The sequence below is a fragment of the Salvelinus alpinus genome, chromosome 2 (genome assembly GCF_045679555.1).
Source record: "Salvelinus alpinus chromosome 2, SLU_Salpinus.1, whole genome shotgun sequence".
NCBI classification, from domain to species: domain Eukaryota; kingdom Metazoa; phylum Chordata; class Actinopteri; order Salmoniformes; family Salmonidae; genus Salvelinus; species Salvelinus alpinus.
Genome location: NC_092087.1, coordinates 52,230,702 through 52,252,676, shown reverse-complemented (window position 1 = coordinate 52,252,676; position 21,975 = coordinate 52,230,702). Strand labels below are relative to the sequence as shown.

Sequence of the window (21,975 nt, the reverse complement as noted above, 5' to 3'; positions counted from 1 at the left end):
AGGCTCATTCAGACTGTTAGATTTCTATATGAAAACTTGGATAAAAGTGCAAAATGTTTGCCCAGGTATGATATCTGTCCCTTACAGCCACGACGGAAATAGAGACTGGCTTGCAATTAAGTGTCTGAGGCATTCTCTCAGGTGACAGGATAGGTGTTTATGCCAGGGTGGTGGGGGCTGACGGGTATGGTTGTATTTCTCTGCCCATTTGGCCCTGTAATGAGCCACTCTGACGAGCTTGTCTGACAGCAGCTGGTGAGAAAAAAAATACAAACAGGAAACAGCCAGCCAGGGATGAGAAGTGCAAATGAGAGCGAGGGAGGAGAGAAAGTGTGTAATGCATGCTGCTCTTAAGGCAGCAATAAATTCTATTTTAATGGGGCACCGCAGCAGTATCAGGCACTCAGCAGCCTGTTGTGTTTGATGCCAAATTGGGCAGAATAAACAGATTTGCTGTGCAGCTGGTCCAAACTCTATCAGAATCTATCACCCCCCCTATCACTCCTGCTCCCTTTTTCCTCCCCTCCAAACATCCCAGATATGAATTGCACCATGCACACAGATTCCAGAATACACTTGAGGTCTGACAGAAGTACATTGATTTCAATGGGATGTGGTGCACACTATTGAGACTTTGCATGTCATGATCATTGCAAGTGGCCTAAAAACTTGCCTCAAAAATATTTGCAGTCTTCAAAAACAGTTGATATAAAGAAAATAACTGGTTGCTAAATCTCTTCCTTTAATTTGGGATTGAGACAGCACTATATAGCCCAAATCTATACAACCGGCAGCATGAGACATGACGTAAACTTTACGTTAGCTGTGTATTATTCCTGAAAACATTTGCAGTGAAATTTCCGTCATGACCAACAATGACAACTACAAAATGGTATATTCACATGATTAACTAGTGTATTTCTTTAAAACTACCTTTCCCCTCTTTTTTTCCTTATACTGTATACACAGTGCATTATGAGGGTGTCAAAAATGGTGCAATTGCACCCCCTTGTGGATAAAATAAATGAAAGATGCACTGACACACACACACAGGGAAATCACTACATAAATGTGATTGTATAGGAATCTTCAACTCTTTACATCTCCTTCCCATCAAGTTTTACAATTGGCATGATAATTGCGTATCAATAACAACACTTGTTGGTTAGAGAGTTTGTATTAGAAGGCAGAGAATCCTATAGGTTCTTTGGAAGCCATTTGAAATACAACATAGAAACTTGAATTCAACCGCAACGTACACAGACATCTACTCTGAGCACAAGGATGCATACATGAATTGCTAGTCCTATTCAAATTCGTACAGAGATGGCCAGTAAGAGCCATTCTCGTGTTTTCGTTGCCATCTTTGGTTAGAAAGTTTACATAATCCCCTTTTTATGTGTTACCTTATGAGGTTAGCATGATTATTTTACTGTAAAAGTTAAAACGTCAAAGTAAAACAATCATTGCATTCCAAAATGTAGATCACATTAACAGTTGCAGGACAAGCCCCAAAAGAATGCACCAAATTGTAGACAAAAAAAAAATGTTAATGTATTTTCTTTCTGGTCCAATCCAGCGCTAGTATACCACAAACTCTGTGATTACAATCACAGTATTAAAAGGAGACTCCCTATCAATAGATCATGTATACACAATTAGGCTTTACACAACAGTATGTACTGTATAGTGGTCAACTGACAAATTCACAGAGAAGAGTCAACAAAGGTCCTTGGTTTGATGAAGCAGCAAAGTCACATGTATTCATGGGTGGATATAGACTTTCATTAGTAGACAGATTGGACCATACTGATAAATCATCACAACGGCCAGAAGTTTTGGGGAACTTTGAGGCCCTGTGCTCTTACTGGTATTTCCAGCATTGTCCACTAATGTTGCTGCGAGTAGGAAATGTTCTGTAATTGACACAAGCTGTTTCCAATCAAAATCAATCAATGTCTGGTTGTGCGTGTGTGGCCGGGGAGGCGTAGCTCTACTAATCTGAAAAATTGCACAAAACGGATTTGGCAGGGAATACTATTTGTGGATCAGTGATTCCACACCTCACTTTGCTCATGCTGATCCTCTGCAACAGACTCGGAAGTTAAAGCTTAAAAATTGATCAATTAGGGGCAGTTAAAAAGGGGAGAATCAATTAAACCGGCTACCCCCCCCCCCAAATTCATTACAATATACTTCCATGGTTGGTTTCATTGTCTGTGTTTACACAGGCATCCCAATTCTGATATTTTTTTCCACTAATTGGTCTTTTGACCAATCACATCAGATCTTTTTTAAGACCTGATCTGATTGGTCAAAAGACCAATTAGTGAAAACAAGACAAGAATTGGTCTGCCTGTGTAAAAGCAGCCAAAGACTCTCCTTTAACTGACCCCAATTAAAAAATAAATGCAAACATTTCCGAGTCCATTGGAGAGGATTCGATCCACTTGAGAAAAGTGAGGTGTAGAATCAATGATCTACAAATAGTATTCCCTGACAAATAAAAGGCTTTGTGCAATTAAGATTCACAGCCCTACGGCTCCCAAGTCTAAGGCGATCCTCCCACCAAAAAACACACGCACAACCCGACATTGATTGATTGGAGACAGCTTGTGTCAACTGAATAACATTTCCTAGGATTTCCTACGTGCAGCAAACCTAGTGGATAATGCTGGAAATAAATGGTTAAAGCACAACACCACAAAAAGTGCCCCAAACTCCTGGCCCTAGTCATCACAAGTACAAACATATTCCACAAAAGTGGAGATCAAAATTGTATAGCATTAAAAAAAAAAATCTATAGAGTTTTAGTTTAAAGTTACATAAAGCTATTAGCAGCAGTTAGTTTAAAGCTAAATCAAGTATTGCATGGTTCATAAAAGAGAGTTTAAAGGGTGTGATATAAAAGTGTATGAAATACAGTACATTTACATTTTAGTAGATTATCTTATCCAGAGTGACATACAGGAGCAATTAGCGTTAAGTGCCTTGCTCAAGGGCACGTCGACAGATGTTTCACCTAGTTGACACGTGGATTCGAACCAGCAACCTTTCAGTTACTGGCCCTACGCTCTTAACCACTAGGCTACCTGCCACTTATATACAGTAGCTAAAGTTAACAACAGATTTTCTCCTGCATTATTGGTTGTTTAGAAAAAGATTATAGAAGATGGAGGAAAATTGTATCGTTTCCCTAAATACTTTGGCTTGACCACTACTTCAGCTGAGGGGAGGCAAAAAAGCCTCCTTGGCGACTTGAGCTAGCAGATGCCTTGCTCTTGCTTCCAAATCTGTAAAATTACACAAGAAAAAAAAAAACATGAATCTCCATCACTAGGAAGAAATACAACAGACAGCTAAATACCCATTCAAGGACAGATAGAAGCACACATTCAGCGAATTAAGCACTGATGTAATCCAAGCTAATAAGAATTAAAAAATGTAAATGTTGACAAATGTATCACCCACGAAACACACAGAAGGAACATTACTCAAAACTAAAACAAACATCAGGGTCATGTTAATTAGGACCCGCAATAGAAAATGTTTTGGAATGTTAAACAATCATTAGCATTTTTTTTATTGGACCAGGTACCCCCTTCCTGTTTCAGTAAGTTTTCTTATTTGGCTCCTAATGGAACACAACCCATTTGTGATCTTAAGATCTTGGGGGCGCCCTATGTTTAGAGTGTGCTGCTTACATGGTGGTGTTTGACAGGGTCTTCTTCATTCGCTGGGACAGGGAGCTGGAGGAGGGAGTTTTGGTCATCTGGTGTTCTGGAGTGGTCACTGGCCCCAGCATGCTCACTGGTTGGGGGAGAATTAACACATTCAGGAGAACATTACCTCAGACTGGAGAATATTGTGACATCTTTTTAGCACATTCCCCAAACACTACGGCCATAAAAACATTCAAGTTTGAGTTAAAATAAAGGATAAATGATATGTCTATGGGCCATGGAGAGACTGGTTCTCAGTAGTGTTTACCTTTGTGGTCAGGAGTGTTGTAGCAGTTAGCATTGCCCTTGACCATGTTGTCTGCGTGGGCCTGCTGCTCTACTGTGTACTGGCTCCAGTACTCATGAGGAAGGTCCAACAAGCGCTCCATCACCTGTTTACATCAATAGGAATCAAATACCCTGTTGTGTGGAGACAAACACTCATTTCTGTATGGTGAGAATCATTCTTATTAAGTATTGAAAGAGTACTAAATTACAACACAAATCGTATGTTAAAAACTAGACAGTTGATAAACGAGTGTCCACATCCTTCAGGAAAAATAAAAAAACGGAAGAAAACAAACCGTACATTTAGCAGAGTCATATTTGTATAGTTCCACACATACCCTTGGTTGTCTGTTGGTATCCTGCAGGATGGTCATGGGGTCTGGTTCTGGGACGGCATGGCCTACCAGGGTGGGCCCGAACACTCTGGCCAAGTTGGTGACGTCCATCTTGGTATCTAGTACACGCTGGGCCACCCTAAAAGAACCAGAAGTCAACCATTTCAGAGAGACTCAAGTGAACGGAGCTTCTGCAGTGCCTTGTGAAATCAGGACATTTAAACTTGCCTTTGATTATGGAGGGCGGTTACCACAGAATTGAAAATGACATTGACGGTTACATTTACCAAACATCCACCACCACAGTTTACAAACAAATACAGGTAGGGGCAGCACTTTTGCCTGGAAATAGAAAGTGACAGATTTGCAAAGTGACCGTGAAGGGGTGGAAGCGCTGCCGTACCTCTGCAGGTGGATGGCTAGATAGGCCAGAGTGTCTCTGTTGGGTTGGGGCAGCTCACTGATGGTCTGGTAGATCAGCGCCAGGCTATTGTCATCATCCTGAATTTCTGTGGACAAGACAAGAGTGATAGAGGCACTCCATAGAGTAATCACAAGGTAAGGAAACAAATGTGTAATTTTGTAATTTGGGTGAACTATCCCTTTAATGTATACCTGAATGCACTTGAACATAACGTCTACGTTTTAAAATCTATTTAACCCCTTAAAGACAGCCGACTGCCAAGGACAGACCTGCAGCCACCATGAAGGCGCGGTTGAGGCGGAAGGTGAGGAGGGGCTCAGGGAGGTTCCTCAGGAAGTCCTTGAGGAGGCCCGTGACACAGTGGATGTCATCCACCTTGGCCAGGGCCGGCACAGTCCTCCCCCGCAGGAACCTCTCCTTCAGCTCCTTCACTATGCGCCCCTCGCCTGACACACGGTACAGACCCGTCTGAGAGGGGCGGAGGAGAGAGAAAAAAAAAAGGGCAGGAATGTTAACAGGCAATAGGGACAGATAAAACAGGAATTATCAAGGTAAAAATACATTTGTTACCAGAGCTAATATCTGAAAATATGACTGATGTTCTTTCCTTTTATCAAAGTGAATTTTGTAAGTGCTAAAATAGATGCTCACCTCATTTAAACCCCTGTGTTCGATCTCTTTGACACAGTGGACCACTAGGGCTGGGATCATGGGAGAGGAGGAGGGAGCGTAGTCTGCAAGGGTGCTTGGCTACAACACAAGAGAGTAGAGGTCGACCGATTCAATCGGAATGGCCGATTAATTAGGGCCAATTTCAAGTTTTCATTACAATCGGAAATCGGTATTTTTGGACGCCGATTATTATTATACTTTTTTTTTTTTTACACCTTTATTTAACTAGGCAAGTCAGTTAAGAACACATTCTTAATTTCAATGACAGCCTAGGAACGGTGAGTTAACTGCCTTGTTATGGGGCAGAATGACAGATTTTTACCTTGTCAGCTCAGGGATTCAATCTTGCAACCTTAGGGTTAACTAGTCCAACGCTCTAACCACCTGCCTCACGAGGAGCCTGCCTGTTACGCGAATGCAGTAAGAAGCCAAGGTAAGTTGCTAGCTAGCAATAAACTTATCTTATAAAAAAACAATCAATCATAATCACTAGTTATAACTACACATGGTTGATGATATTACTAGTTAATCTAGCGTGTCCTGCGTTGCATATAATCGAGGCGGTGCGCATTCGCGAAAAAGGACTGTCGTTGCTCCAACGTGTACCTAACCATAAACATCAATGCCTTTCTTAAAATCAATACACGGAAGTATATATTTTTAAACCTGCATATTTAGCTAAAAGAAATCCAGGTTAGCAGGCAATATTAACCAGGTGAAATTGTGTCACTTCTCTTGCATTCATTGCACGCAGAGTCAGGGTATATGCAACAGTTTGGGCCGCCTGGCTCATTGCGAACTAATTTGCCAGAATTTTACGTAATTATGACATAACATTGAAGGTTGTGCAATGTAACAGGAATATTTAGACTTATGGATGCCACCAGTTTGATAAAATACGGAACGGTTCCGTATTTCACTGAAAGAATAAACGTTTTGTTTTCGAGATGATAGTTTCCGGATTCGACCATATTAATGACCTAAGGCTCGTATTTCTGTGTGTTATTATGTTATAATTAAGTCTATGATTTAATAGAGCAGTCTGACTGAGCGATGGTAGGCACCAGCAGGCTCATAAGCATTCATTCAAACAGCACTTTCGTGCGCTTTGCCAGCAGCTCTTCACAATGCTTCAAGCATTTATGACTTCAAGCCTGTCAACTCCCGAGATTAGGCTGGTGTAACCGATGTGAAATGGCTAGCTAGTTAGCGGGGTGCGCGCTAATAGCGTTTCAAACGTCACTCGCTCTGAAACTTGGAGTAGTTGTTCCCCTTGCTCTGCATGGGTAACGCTGCTACGAGGATGGCTGTTGTCGATGTGTTCCTGGTTCGAGCCCAGGTAGCGGCGAGGAGAGGGATGGAAGCTATACTGTTACACTGGCAATACTAAAGTGCCTATAAGAACATACAACAGTCAAAGGTATATGAAATACAAATCGTATGGAGAGAAATAGTTCTATAATAACTACAACCTAAAACTTCTTACCAGGGAATATTGAAGACTCATGTTAAAAAGGAACCACCAGCTTTCATATGTTCTCATGTTCTGAGCAAGGAACTTAAACGTTAGCTTTCTTACATGGCACATATTGCACTTTTACTTTCTTCTCCAACAGTTTGTTTTTCATTATTTAAACCAAATTGAACATGTTTCATTATTTATTTGAGGCTAAATTGATTTTATTGATGTATTATAATAAGTTAAAATAAGTGTTCTTCCGTATTGTTGTAATTGTCATTATTACAAAAAAAATATAAAAAAACAATCGGCCGATTAATCGGTATCGGCTTTTTTTTGGTCCTCCAATAAATCGGTATCGGAGTGAAAAATCATAATCGGTCGACCTCTACAAGAGATACAGTTATGACATGCAAAGTTTGGAGAAGGCATTCGAGACAAAGATGGTACCAATACAAATTCATGAATGGTGTCCAGAATATACCAAACCATACGCAGGTAAACCCTGAATCCGATATGAAGAAAATAGCATAATGGTGCTTATACAGCAATAACTGACCAAGTGTTGCAAATATGAAGTCTTGTCAATCTATGCATGTATAACTAACTACACAGGTTCAGTACCTCTCTGGTTCTGACGGGTGTGCTGCCTGTGGAGACAGGGATGCACGGCAGGGGGCAGCGATCACGGCACTCGGGGTGAGCCACAATCCTGCAGTCCTGGCACCTCAGGCAGAGCTTTCCAAACTTGGTCTTCCTTCCGCAGGGCACGCAGAACTCTGACTTGATAACCTGAGTTAGAAGAGGGCCAGAACAGAGACTCTCGGCTTGAACGTGTAGATGTCGGACAAATCATTAGATGGTAGATAAGATTACTCAATTTAAGACTTAACTGGGTCAACAACCTCAAGTTAATTATGTGACAAAAATATTTCCCCAATGCTGTTAAAAAAATTAAAATAATCCTAAAAACAAGGTACAGGCAAAAACAATAATGAGAATGTGTACCGTTTTAGCGAGGAATTCGTGCTTTCGGACCCCACCTTTGGCTCTGGGTGTTTTGAGTGGGGGCGGAGCCTCACTGCATGGGGTGCTGGGTGCCTCGCTAGCCGTCTCTGATTGGTCAATAGTAGTGGTACTGTCCCAGCCCTGAGGATCTGGAAGAACAGATATACAGTTACAGATATAGCAGGGAACCATTGTCATCTCCTTGAAATCTAGTGGCAGTTGCTGGGATTGACAAAAAGTGGTGTTTATGCACGAAACGTTTTCAAATAAGGATGAATCTAGGCTTGCTAGTGTCGTCTCACCAGTCCTGCTGCGTATCCAGTAGCCGGGCACTGTCTTGATGGTGGACACGGCCTCCACAGGACCTCCATTGACGGGCACTGTGATGGTGGTTTTGGTCACTATGGAGTCATTAATCTGAAATAATACATACATATCTTGTGATTGACAGGAAATAAAACTCAAAAAGGAGAAAGCAAACACAGAAGCAACATCTACTTTTTTTATGTAAAGATACTGGTCTAGTGACCAAAATCCAAAACAAGTGAGACTTGGGTCAGAAATTAAGTAATTTTGTAGATGTTGTATTAGCGTCACTGGAGTTAGTTTCAGAAGCCTGCATTGAGTAGTACCCTCTCCGATGTTCGGCCACTGGACCGGGGTTTCTTCACCACCTGCTGGGGTGGCTCGGCAAGGTTTCTGGAAGAGCGCTGTGGAAACAAATAGGAACGACTTAGCTAACCAAACTTTCAGATGACTGAGCATTGTAGATAACCTGACACTTATGACAACATTTCCACTCCATCCTTGACTACAGATCCTTTAGATATAACATTTGAAAACAAAATTAAGAAGACATGTACATTTCTATTGTGAATCTGCCAGGCTCTAAACTAAATAGTAACTCTCCACACACCCTTTTCTGGCGCTTCCTCAGTCGCACCGGCCTCATCACAGAGGAGTCCTACAGGGAATAGAGAATGGTGACTCCATAGTTCATGTTTAGGAGAATATTAGGTAGTATTAGTGTGGCTATATCTACATTTAAAAAATATAAAAATGCAACATGCAACAATTTCAAAGACTTTACTGAGTGACAGTTATATAAAGGAAATCAGTCAATTTAAATAAATTCATTAGGCCCTAATCAATGGATTTCACTTCAGGGAATACAGATATGCATCTGTTGGTGACAGATACCTTACAAAAGAAAGGAGAAATACATTTTTTGTGCGTATGTAAGATTTCTGGGATCTTTTATTTCAGCACATGAAACCAACACTTTACATATATGTTGCATTTATTTTTTTGTTAAGTTTATTTGATTAGTTTTTCTATTTTGGCATCTATTTTGGCATATTCATGTCTTTTTGTGATGGCGCACAACTACAAAGCCCAAGACAAATGGCCCCTTGGGGAAAATGTAAAGTGGATATACTTACCAGAGAATCATCCGTTTTGTCATAGCTAATGTCTGACAACAAGGAAGCAGATTCATCTATGGTGGTTAACCTGAAAGACATGACGGGAAGCTTGGTTATGATCACTGTTCTGAATCAGAACAATCTGGGTCATATTCACTAAGGGCCCGATTCAGACTTAGGAACTGTACGCCCATCCTACACACTTCTCAGTAGTTGGCATTCAGACTTACCTTATGCAGGTGCATAGCGGGCTTTGTAGGCGTGGTTCCCTTGCGTGCCCTGAATAAATGTCATTCAACTGCTGAAAACCCTCCCACTTGCTGGCCAACAGATTTCCTTATGGAGTTCATTCAATAGGGGTTTCAGTACATTTATCTAAAGCCATCCCTTTAAAATTTGGTGTACAATTCATTTGAATTTTCTCAACAGAATATATGGAGAATATTAGGGATCAATGAAAGAAAGCCATGTAAATACATGCATATTAATCTCATTTTCAGCACCAATTGGTCAATTTAAAAATACTCTGATCTTGTATGTCATTTAGAGTTAGGAAAGCATTTATTAATAAAAAATAAAATAAATGGTTTGGAGAGCCTTCACGTACTAAATATAGTCGGTGAATCAGAAATACAGTGGTTTGATTCATCCTGAAGGTTGCCATACTCAATTGTTCAATCCATGAAATATTAGAAGGTGAGAAAAGTGCAGAATAGGGGTTGAACTGTAGTCCTCTAAATCTACCCTAATAATCCTCACCAATGATGGAACTGTATGACAACGGTCCAGTTGTCGTGAACCGTGCGCCAGGCTCCAGGTTTATACTGCTACGTATGGTCTATATTGATTCAAAAAAGGCTACATGTCCCAAATTACTGCACAACTTGTAATACGTTAGCCTATTATGATCCACTATTCCTAGAGATCCACAGGGGATTTACTTTCCATTTACCCCCCCCCCTTTAACTCAGATCGGAATCCCCCCCCTAAGCATTTAACTGAAGCAAACGGCCGAAAGAGGCGTTTCTGAATTCGTTCAAAAACAAATATTTCTTATTTCCCATTGCAAACTTCTTCTTTTTTTGGTGCTCTGATGAACACAGCCCAGACAAGGCTGATAAGGGGCCTAGTAGAGGAGTGTACAGTACCTGCGGCTGGTGTTGAGGTCGGTGTTGTTCTTGGCGGCCTGTGCGGCCTGGGAATGGGCGTTGAGGAAGGCCAGGGCCGAGCGCTGCTCCTCGCTCAGGTGGAGGCTGCTGCTGGAACCATCCGCCACCAGCAGATCCCGGATCAGCTGGATCTGACGCTCCTACGTACACGGTAACACACACACACACAGTAACACACTGATCAGGAAATTACCCAATGATGTCATAGCCTTCCAAACAGTGTTCATACTAACTCATAGGCTTATTAAATCAGGCTGTAATGCACAATTAATTGGTATAGACAACCTGGTGTAAATGCTCCTTACAAGCCAGAATGTTTAATAAAGTTGCATTTGAACTTACTCTTCCAGGTTGTCCGTGTGTTTGTCCTTCTTATGCTCGAACTTTGCGACAAAATATCCACAGGAAATGATTGTTTACCTGACTTTTTAGAGCTCCGGTGCTGAAGTTTACATTTATTTCGCCTGCCACACGCGCAAAACCATGTTGACTTCAGTTAGTAGGTATGCTGAAGCCAGCAAGTGTTTACATGGTTTTGCGCATGTGCCAGGTGATAGTAATGTCAACTTCAGTACAGACCCTCTAAAAAAAGTCAGGTAAACAATACTTTGTTGCAAATTTCAACCACCTGAAGGACCAACACAACAACCGGTAGACTAAATTCAAATGTAATTTTATTCTACATAAAAATACAAATAAAAAAGGTTTATTGTGACATACACCGGATAGTGAAATATGTTGTTTTACAGGGTCAGCCATGGTAGTAGTACAGCGCCCCTAGAGCAAATAGGGTTATGTGCCTTGCTCAAGGACACCGACATATTTTTCACCTTGTCGGCTCAGTTACTCAATCCAGCAATATACCAATTAACTGTGTATTACAGCCTGATTAAAATCAGAATAACTCGTAACTACTAACTAATTAACCATAGTGGTCTTCAAACTTTGCCCTCTATTTAACAATGAACATCACAAGAGAGCAGCATTTCCCAATAGAAGCCAACACAACTTTTATGATGTACCACACGTTTAACATACTGTCATTTTTCTATAACTGTACCAACCAGTTTCTCATAGTCAGACTCAGCCCGCTGGCGCCGTCTGATCTCCACATCCACCTGGTTGCGTGCGTGCTTCAGCTTGACCTCCAGAGCCCCCCTCTCAGTCTCCGTTTTGGTCAGCACCTCCTTGCATGCCCCAAGCTTCTCATCACACTGGAGCCACTTCCGCCTGCAGTCCTCAAAGTTCAGAGCCATCTGGATGAACTCTGGGCAGAAAAGCAAGGGGATGGTTATTGTTTAACGATCTGCCTTTTCTCTACAGACCTGTTGATTCCTTTGAAGTCAATCTCCCCCATTGTTTTGTTTTTTCAGGTGAGGAGTGTGTGTGTGGGGGGGAAATTAGATTTGCACCAGCTAGTGAGAAAACCTGCGATCTCTGATATGCCATCCCTGATATGCAATGCCTGGAGAAACACTGATCTCCACCGTCAACCAAAAGCATTCTCCACTAGTCACTTACGTGGTTCGATGCCCTCAATGAGAATCTCGGAGTGAGCAAGCAGACTCTGGAACTGGTTGTGCAGGTTCAGCACGGTCGATTCCATGTCCTGATAAAGTAATGTTAAACAAATGACAAGAGGAACCAATCACGTGACAGAAACCCAGCAGGGGACTTGATAAAATATGTTCCACTATATTCCTCTCTGGCTTTAATTATTTGGTAGTTATAACGTGAGCTAGCAATTTAAAAAAATAATAGATAGGCTAGCTAGCGTGCGTAAGCTATTTTAACAGATTGAAATGGACTCACTTCCATTTCTTTTGCAAGCAGGCTAGCTAGTTAAGTTAGTTTACTTCAGTAAACAAAACTGACAAGAAAACAAAAACAGACACTTACTGCGTCAATCCTTCCTTAGACAGAGTCTCGCGGCTGATGTTTCCAACTGCTGTCAAAGGCAACTTTTATTGCAATTCTTGATAAACAAGCTACGTTGTGTGTCTAGCCACACCTGTCTTATCTGGTCCCAGACATTTCAAAACCTGGCGCCAAGGAAGAAGGCGTTTCTTTGGTATTATTGACGCATTACTGCCCCCATCTGTGTTGGAGTGTAAGTATGCTTACAATTGATAGGCCAAAATACATTAGGCCGGCTATAGCATTTTAGATGCCCTAAACGTGGTGTTGCAAATTTCTTGCAATACCACATATTTTGCCATGACTTATGCCATAATGATATCTGAGTGAGTGTGACTAACAAAATCAATGGGAGTCCCTTGGAGGTGAGGGCCCCTGGGCACGTGCCCTGCATGCTCGGTCGGTATTAGGCCATGATTACTAAAAGTTTAGATAACTGGCTAGACTACCTTACCAATCTAAAAATTGGTAGCTGACATGACTAATTTAGTGACTGTCAGTGACTGACAGAACAAGAGAAAAACTGTTGAAGCACAACCAAATTTCGATCTTGCACGTACGTGTATTCTGCTATACTGGCTATCAACAGTAAGTTGGGACCCCGACTGGGTCCCCCTAGTCACCTTGGGCCCTAAGCGACCGCTTATGACGCTTATGCCTGGAGCTGGCCCTGGTACAACTGGCTTGTAAAAACCCATGTTGAAAGAAAATTGGCAAGTTACGTTCTTCTTTAAGACACAGATGAGATAGGGAGGAATGCCTGTGAGTTTTCAAGCCTTTAGTCAGACACTGGAGCCTGTCCTCTTTCACTTGGTCTGTCACACATGGGACGTACCCCCGCAGCATCATTAATCAGCCCAGGCTGGCATATCTGGGCCCTGCAGAAACTCTACTGTGTCATATAATGAGAAGAACACACACTCGTATATAGAGACACACAAATAGTCCACACACACACACACACACACACACACACACACACACACACACACACACACACACACACACACACACACACACACACACACACACACACACACACACACACACACACACACACACACACACACACACACACACACAAACATGTAAATGCGCACTCAAATGTGGATGCACATGCAAACACATAGTGAAAAACACTCATTACAGACACACTAATTTACACATCGCCTACTACATAGGCCTGCATGCAAATATGGACATCGGACACATTATCTAACAAACACATACAAACACTGCATACGCTATACAACATTTACATTTAGGTTATTTAGGTAGATGCTCTTATGCAGAGTGACTTGCAGTCAGTGTGTTCAACTAAGGTAGATAAGCGACCACATGTCACATTCATTGCAATACAAAATATGCATGCAAACACACACCTGTACACCACAGGATGCTGTTGTGGGGAGAAACGCCCACAACACTGGCCGGAACGGCGCAAATGGAATGGCATCAAATACCTGGAAACCATGTGTTTGATCTATTTGATACCATTCCACCTATTCTACCACGAGCCCATTCGCCCCAATTAAGGTGCCACCAACCTCCTGTGCTGCACACACATACCACGAGCAACACCTATCGGCACATTCTACTTTGCTCTGCAGTTCATTCATTCCTAATTGTCAATTTTGTGTTTACATTTCTCTTCCACTACTGTAGGTCCATTCGACTTGATTTGAGATAATTGGACCTGTCAGTCAATAATACTTGATCTATTATTCATATAAAAGCAATAGGCCGTTCCATGGCTCTGCAAATGTTCCTCTTGTCAAGCATCATTTAACTGCCAGAACTCTCTCTCTTCACTAAACAGTCGATTGTGTTGGACTGACTGGAGACGTTCTTTGAGTTTCCTCTCTAGGAAGTTTGGCGTCAGTCTTGCGAAGACTGTGATACGCAAAGAGAAAAAGGAATCCCTTTGCTACTTTTCCACACAACCCAGTGAAGGCATTTTGGGAAATAAAGCCACCTATCATGCCAGTGAAGAGTTTTAAGAACAGAATGCATTTAACACATTTCTATTAAAACACACATCTCCTTCCACCCTATGTCGTGGCTACATGACTTAAATCCAGAGGCATACTTTGTACACACACACACACACTACTCAATCCAATTTAGCACTTTAATTAACAAACAACAATCCTGCAATTCTAATGCATACTAGCCACACTTACTATCATGCTGCTAAGCCAGGGCCTCCCTCCCACCTGTCCATAGCTGTTGGAACTGCACTAATTAGCTCATTTTATGAAACAAACAATTATGTCTGTCAATTATGCCCCCCCCCCCCCCCTCCCCCTCCCCCTCCCCCAAAAGGACCACAATGGAAATAAGCCTTTAAGCTTTATTGTGTTATCCTTGATGATTTTCTTAAATTGTACGTGGAGGCGTCACCGGCTGATGCGCCCTTATGTTTGTATTTGAAGGATAGTCTAAATAAATTCAATCAATCAATCACCTACAATATTGTGCTCACACATGAGTGTGATTACAGTGAAACCTGAAACTATCTGTAACAGTAGGAGCGTACAGGAGAAAAGCCAACTTTACTATCAGGACCACTATCAAGGAGTCAGCAATACAAAACTATCAGGGTAACATCATTGTAACAAAAACAAGTCTAACATGCAGATTGTTTATCGCAGAAAAATGCGTTGTCTACATGGGGTGGAATAACGCTTTTTGATAGTAACGTGCATGCATTGTGAGCAAATATGGTTGGTCACAGCGGACCCCTTTTGGCTCGTTCCTTAAAACTGGATACTTGCTTTCTTTATTTAGTTGGGTCTCGAGAAAAGTCCTAAAGTTGTAGATGGGTCCTGAAAACTAAGTTTGGGATCCAGTGTTGTGGAGAAGTTCTGGGTCATTAGCATTACTGAATCCCCACAGGCTGGCAGCGTTGTGCTGAGTACATGGTTAGGGCTTTCCTGTGGCACCAACACAACAACCGTAATGGATCTGCAACTAGACTCGAGGGGAACACTTAGTCGACACACATCCACTTAAGAGGAAGCAATGCATGGATCCGACCCCTCCCCCCACCCCCTCACTCTGAACATCCTGTGTGTGTGGGTGGGTGAGGGCTCAGGGTCTGCTGCAATGCCAGCACAGCAAAACAAACTTTGGCCTTACATTTTCACATCACCCTCCAAAGCACTGCGACAGTCAATCTCCATATTGTGAACCATCAGCCCTAACCCCAGGTAACCTCGGTACTAGTAGTACTAGTACATTCAACTACAACATAGACATTCTTCCCAAGTGAAATGTGACAGAACCAGTAAGACTGCATATCCCTTGACGATCACATCATAGGAATTTTGGCTGTGATTGTATGTAGTGTATGTGTCAATGTGACGTGTGTGTGTGTGTGCATTCATGCACGTGTGTGTTTGTGTGCGTGTACATGCACACGCATGTGTGTGTGTGTGTCTGTGTACATACAGTACACTAACATGGTAGACTGGTATAACATAAATTAGATTACAGAGAATCCTCAATTCACAAAGTGGTTCCTGGCAAAGGCTTCCTTTTCCATATCCCTAAGGCCCAAAACATCAACATCAACAAACAGGGGAGGTTTCTCATCAAAAGACTGCATTGACATAGCCAGTAAAATATAGAGGAAATCACTGATTTCCCGCACATGGATGGCAAAATTGGAGCGAAAACCATTATGACAAATAAATATTTTATTCAACATAACTTAATGAGAAATAATGGCAGACAGTAGGCCTACATACAGTGGGGAGAACAAGTATTTGATACACTGCCGATTTTGCAGGTTTTCCTACTTACAAAGCATGTAGAGGTCTGTCATTTTTATCATAGGTACACTTCAACTGTGAGAGACGGAATCTAAAACAAAAATCCAGAAAATCACATTGTATGATTTTTAAGTAATTAATTTGCAATCGTTTAGCTTGGTCTTTCCTTAATACTCTCTCCTGAGTACACTGGTGCAAGAGCATGGTAAATGTAGGGCACATTACTCCCCCTACACCGTTATATGAAAAAAGTATCACATCAACACCACATTCAGAATCCCACCATCCCGTCATCGCCAATGAACAAATCAAATCAGTATTTTTGTTTGGAGGTCTCCTGTCTGGCATGCATACAGAGCCTCAAGAGCTCATGGTGGCGATAGGGATGACGATGACGAGGATGACGGTGATGGAAGTGAAGATGAGCGCCCCCAGCTTGCAGGCTTTGGCTCTGCGCTGGTTGGCCTCTTTGCGCCTCAGCAGCGTGCTGTAACCTGGCGTGTAGATGTCCTCCATCCAAAACTCCAGGTTATTAGGGTTTAGAGACTCCTGGGCCTACGAGACAAAACATAAGGTCACCACTCTATCATGCCAGTCAAGTAGATAACCGTTCCAGTTGTTCCATTAAACGTATTATTCACTGGGGCCTCCCGAGTGGCACAATGGTCTAAGGCACCGCATCGCATGCAGGGCTAAAGGCGTTACTACAGACCCGAGTTCATTCCCGGGCTGTGCCACAACCGGCCGTGACCGAGAGTCCCATAAGACAGTGCACAATTGGCCCAGCGTCATCCGGGTTAGGGGAGGGTTTGGCCGGTGGGGCTTTACTTGGCTCATCGTGCTCTAGCGACTCCTTGTGGCGGGCCCGGTGCCCTCGGGCTGACCCCGGTCGCCAGTTGAAAAGTGTTTCCTCCGACACATTGGTGCGGCTGGCTTCCGGGTTAAGCTGGCGGGTGTTAAGGAGTGCGGTTAGGCGGGTCATGTTTTGGAGGACGCATGACTCAACCTTTGCCTTCCGAGCCAGTTGGGGAGTTGCAGCGAGATCGAAAATTGGAAAATTGGAAAAAAAAAAAAATTATCGTATTCATTGGAAGTTCTTTTTGGATGCCAGTTCAGATATCCATTTTACATTTACATTTTAGTCATTTATCCAGATAGACTTACAGTAGTGAGTGATACATGTTCATACTGGTCCCCTGTGGGAATCAAACCCACAGCCTTGGCATTGCAAGTGCCATGCTCTACCAACTGAGCCACACGGGATTCTATATTTTCAGATGGTTCACTGACTAATCCTGGATTGTATAATTTTAGGAGAAAGCTCAACTTTATTTAATGCATTATAATGCAGGTATAGTGCATCAAAAGACCTGTCATATGTATAATGTATTAGTATAATCTCATAATGATCTTGACTAAATAACTAATTTGTTCAGTCTGTTGAACATTTACAGCATATAAGATTATAATAAGACATATGTGCTTATGAAAAGCAATCAAACATTTCCTCTTGGAAAGCAGGGAGCTCGTACTGGCGGTCAGACGGGTCCCGTGAGTTGATTTAATGCGGCCCACAGTTGTCGTTAAGTACTGCGCTACCAAAAGGTCAACAAGGTCAAAATATACAGTACCTGTAGGTCCAGAGGGGACATTCTGGCCTCTCTCTCCTCCACGGTCCAGACCGGGGCTCCTCTCCCCTCAGCCAATCGGAGGTCAGAGGTCAAACCAGAGGTCAACCCAGAGGACACCCCTGGATTGGTCAAACCGCCACCCTTCTGACGGAAGAGAGAAGAGTTGGACACCTGCTCCACCAAGTGGGAGTGTTTTTGAGGAGGGAGTTTGTGACTCTGGGCAGAGCTGTTTGATTGGTCCGTCTGCATGGAGGGTGAGACAAAGATGTGAAAGAGGAATTGTGGATGGATGGGAGGAAGAGAGGAAAATAAATCAAACATAATGGCAGGAACAAATATGGATAACATATGTGAACAAACTGCATAAACACAAGCAAACCTGCTCTTGCCTTTGTGGAGAAGTGGGGAATTACTGATTACTGAAAGGCAGTCTTGCATTGCCAGTAAAAGAGCTATGGGAATAATTGACTAAGTAAACAACTGACCACCTAAACCACATAGTCTGACCAACAGGCCAGCTAATGTCTGACTCAAGTTCTGCTTTAGTTTTGTTTTAGTCTCCGTATTAGTCTAGTTCTTTCACATTTCTGCCTAAAACCCCCAAATCCACAGAGTTTATAATTCCTTATCCTCACACAACTAGCCACTAGCCTTGTGAAACCAGACTGATCTTGCGATAGCTCACATTCACTTCACATGAAACGAAACGCAAGCGCAGCAGTCTGGTTGACCAGGCTAGATCCAAACAGCAACATACAACTATATGGAGCAGGTAACAGGTCAGACCCAGACCCTAAGACTGCCTTACAAGACACACACAGCTAAACTCCTGATTTAGCAACAAAATGAACACACACACACACACTAAAACACACACACACATGCTCACACTCGCACACACTATCACACTCACTCCAAATCCAAATCTCCAAAACGAATGCATGCATGCATGACTGACTAAGTTTGTACAGTACCTGTCCTGTTTTCCCGGGCTGGGCCTTGTCATCTTTACTTTTCGAGAAAGACACCGTCCAATCCCGTGCAGACAAGATGGAGATGATGCTTGGCCGCTTGGAGTCCACGCCACTCTTGCAAGAAGCCTGCCGAGAGAGCACCCCCTTCTTCCCCACTTTGGTTTCGCTCACACCTCTGTTCTCCTCCATCTTCCCCCACCGGTTCCAGTCCAGGCTACCAAACGAATGCCCAGATACAGACAGAGGCTGCGGCTCAGAGGAGCCACCAGACCCAGGGCTGAGCGGATGGCTTAGCACACCCAGGGAAGACTCACCACCGCTGGCGGGTCCCAGCCACCTACCTCCCTGCCTACCTCCCACGGCCTGCTCCTGCATCTTCTCGTCCAGCCGCTGGAGGAAGGAGAGCACCTGGGAGATCTCGGCCTTGACTTCGGACAGGGACTCCAGGCTCTGCTCGATCTGGCCCATTCTCAGGAGGAGTTTACACACGCTGGCCTTGAGCCCGCCATCTTCACTGCCGTCCAGCGAATGGAAGAGCCTCTGGAGCTGGCCCAGGCGGCCGCGCCGCGCCTCCGGGGTGTCCTGGGCTGCCGAAGGGCCCCCGTCGGGGGGGCAGATGTACCCTGTGGAGCCGCACATGCTCATGTCATCCAGGAAGCGGAAGATGGTGCTGATGTCGTCCTCGCCTATCATGTCGGGGTTGTCCATCGAGGTCATGAAGGACAGGTGGTCGGCGTGCACCAGGCTCCGCAGGTGCCGCGTGCCCGGCATGGTGTCTGTCTGGGTGCTCGTACTGCAGGCCATCCACCCTCCTCCTTCAGGTCTGGGACTGACAGTCCCCTCCCATCCCTTTGAAGGGGGCAACCACTCACCAGGGTTTGTGGTGGGGCTGGGGGCAAGTCTCTGAAGGAAGCCCTCGGAGCCATCCAAGCCCACCAACCTGTCATCCAGACTGAGGCTCTTGTCCGTCCATCCTGGCCTACGGGTCCTGGGGTGTTGGAGGTGGAGGGGGGACCATTCAGGAATAGTACTACCTGGGCCAAAGTATGTGGAGTCCTGGAGGTCATCCAGGCTTTCATGCTTGGCCTGGCGGTCCGGCGAAGGCTGACCAACAGTGTGCGAAGGATACGGGTTGGAGAGCATCTCGAAGCTGCGATTGGTGAAAAGTTCCTGCCTCCCTCTTCCTCCTACTCCTACTCTCGGGGTCACGGTACTAATGGTCACCTCGGGAACAAGGTGCGACTGGTTGTGGAAGTCCATCTTGAAAATACCTCTTTTCTTCGTGCAGGAATGCCGCTCCGATCCCGGCTGCGATCCCGGCTCTGATCCGGGATCCCTGGGTGCCGAGTCTCCACTCAGGGAATCCTTTGAGGACTCGCTGTCTGTCTCCAGGGGGAGGTAGATGCTCTGCATGGCCTGGCCTGGGATGCTTCCACTGCCAGCGAACAGCGGGGTGTTGTGGCGCCAGTCGAAAGACACAGCCCTGGCACGGCCTGGAGGGGATGACGAGACCAGAGAGAGGGGATCAGGAGGGAGACTGGCACGCTTGCGGAATGAGTAATTTGATTTGGTCCAGAGAAAGCTCTGGTCGATAGGGCCTGAGAGGGTCTGAGAGTCTGACAGTGTGCGCACCCTATCGCGGCTGGAGAATCTCACCTCGTCAGCGATGGACAAAGAAATTTGCAAAGAGGGCCCCGGGGATTGGTCGATATTGGGGCCAAGCTGAGCTTTCATTGGCTGGGCCGCCTGGGCCTCGTCAGGAACCCCACCCGTCATTTGAATGAGGTTGAATATTGTGACGATGTCAGCTGCCACGCCAATCGGCGATGTCCCCAGTCCCTTAGGGTTGACCCTGTCTCTGAAGAGGGTGGCAGGGAAACAGGGATCGCGGCAGGCTGCGGAGAACAGCAGACTCCTAAGCTCTGTGAGGTGCTGCAGGTCGAAGCGGGTGCTGACCATTCTACACAGGTCCTGAAAGGAAAGCCAGTGGCGCATAGCAGCCAGCTCCTCCAGAATCCCCAGCAGGACCAGGGGGTACTCTTGCTGCAGACTGGCCATGACCCAATATCACCTTCAAATTAACAACAAAATCAACAGGGGATGTGGTTGAAAATAAATCTTAAGAAAATGTATGTATTACCACAAATGTATTACCACTTGAATAACACTGAGTAAAAAATTACACAATAACAAAGCTGCCACCCCTCCTCTGTTTTGGTAAACAGCTGATGGATAGGCCTGGAGAAATGTAACCACTCTCAAATTCAAAGACAGAGCTATGGATGCAAGGACTGACCATCCATGACATAAAAATAATAGTTTTAACCATGCATGTTTTATGGCTATACAGTGTTTATTAACATTTACATTGTTAACAAACACTGGAGTAAAACAAGTACATATTTTGGGTTCTGATGGGGTGCAACAGATGAACTAAGCTCATGAGGCATTTATACACTATATATATAAAAGTATGTGGACACCCCTTCAAATTTGTGGATTTTACTGTTTCAGCCACACCCGTTACTGACAGGTGTATGAAATATTAGGAGTAGAATGGCCTTACTGAAGAGCTCAGTGACTTTCAATGTGGCACTGTCATAGGATGCCATCTTTCCAACAAGTAAATTCCCCAAATTTCGGCCCTGCTAGAGCTGCCCCGGTCAACTGTAAGTGCTGTTATTGTGAAGTGGAAACGTCTAGGAGCAACAACGGCTCAGCCGCGAAGTGGTAGGCCACACAAGCTCACAGAACGGGACTGCCAAGTGCTGAAGCGCGTAGCGCGTATAAATAATATGTCCTCGGTTGCAACACTCACTACCGACTTCCAAACTGCCTCTGGAAGCAGCTTCAGCACAATAACTGTTCGTAGGGAGCTTTATGAAATGGGTTTCCATGGACGAACAGACGTACACAAGCCTAAGATCACCGTGCGTAATGCCAAGCGTCGGCCGGGGTGTTATAAAGCTCACTGTAATTGAACTCTGGAGCAGTGGAAACGCGTTCTCTGGATTGATGAATCACACTTCAACATCTGGCAGTTCGATGGACGAAGCTGGGTTTGGCGGATGTTAGGAGAACGCTACCTGCCCAAATGCATAGTGCCAGCTGTAAAGTTTGGTGGTGGAGGAATAATGGTCTGGGGCTGTTTTTCATGGTTCGGGTTAGGCCCCTTA

The 21,975-nt window shown here is 44.1% G+C and overlaps 2 protein-coding genes across 2 annotated transcripts; both read right to left on the bottom strand.

The window, feature by feature from the left end:
• Positions 1 to 1,048: 1,048 nt before the first annotated feature.
• Positions 1,049 to 12,801, bottom strand: LOC139564642 (rac GTPase-activating protein 1-like). Its single transcript, XM_071384354.1, has 17 exons — positions 12,401 to 12,801; positions 12,023 to 12,110; positions 11,566 to 11,768; positions 10,481 to 10,641; positions 9,351 to 9,420; positions 8,825 to 8,872; positions 8,541 to 8,618; positions 8,211 to 8,325; positions 7,909 to 8,057; positions 7,525 to 7,692; positions 5,421 to 5,519; positions 5,039 to 5,237; positions 4,749 to 4,854; positions 4,349 to 4,484; positions 3,991 to 4,114; positions 3,705 to 3,810; positions 1,049 to 3,293 (listed from the first exon to the last, which is right to left on the bottom strand). Exons 2-17 carry the CDS (start codon positions 12,105 to 12,107, stop codon positions 3,218 to 3,220), a joined length of 1,923 nt encoding a protein of 640 aa, XP_071240455.1. The 5' UTR covers positions 12,108 to 12,110; positions 12,401 to 12,801; the 3' UTR covers positions 1,049 to 3,217.
• Positions 12,802 to 14,810: 2,009 nt separating this feature from the next.
• Positions 14,811 to 21,018, bottom strand: LOC139564636 (major intrinsically disordered Notch2-binding receptor 1-like). The gene is made up of 3 exons (XM_071384341.1): positions 18,800 to 21,018; positions 17,826 to 18,068; positions 14,811 to 16,749 (listed from the first exon to the last, which is right to left on the bottom strand). The coding sequence occupies exons 1-3, from the start codon at positions 20,855 to 20,857 to the stop codon at positions 16,555 to 16,557; spliced, it is 2,496 nt and encodes an 831-aa protein (XP_071240442.1). The 5' UTR covers positions 20,858 to 21,018; the 3' UTR covers positions 14,811 to 16,554.
• Between the last annotated feature and the right edge of the window lie 957 nt (positions 21,019 to 21,975).

What these genes read in the sequence shown, in the direction of transcription:
- LOC139564642 (XM_071384354.1), bottom strand. Translation starts at nt 12,107, where the DNA reads ATGGAATCGACCGTGCTGAACCTGCACAACCAGTTCCAGAGTCTGCTT. An exon ending in ACAAAACGGATGATTCTCTG is followed by an intron (nt 8,873 to 9,350) that starts GTAAGTATATCC and finishes TATTCCCTGTAG; the next exon opens with GACTCCTCTGTGATGAGGCC. An exon ending in ACCCTGTCAAACACCACCAT is followed by an intron (nt 3,294 to 3,704) that starts GTAAGCAGCACA and finishes GTAATTTTACAG; the next exon opens with ATTTGGAAGCAAGAGCAAGG.
- LOC139564636 (XM_071384341.1), bottom strand. Translation starts at nt 20,857, where the DNA reads ATGGCCAGTCTGCAGCAAGAGTACCCCCTGGTCCTGCTGGGGATTCTG. An exon ending in AGCCCGGGAAAACAGGACAG is followed by an intron (nt 18,069 to 18,799) that starts GTACTGTACAAA and finishes CCCTCCATGCAG; the next exon opens with ACGGACCAATCAAACAGCTC. An exon ending in TGTCCCCTCTGGACCTACAG is followed by an intron (nt 16,750 to 17,825) that starts GTACTGTATATT and finishes TTTGTCTCGTAG; the next exon opens with GCCCAGGAGTCTCTAAACCC.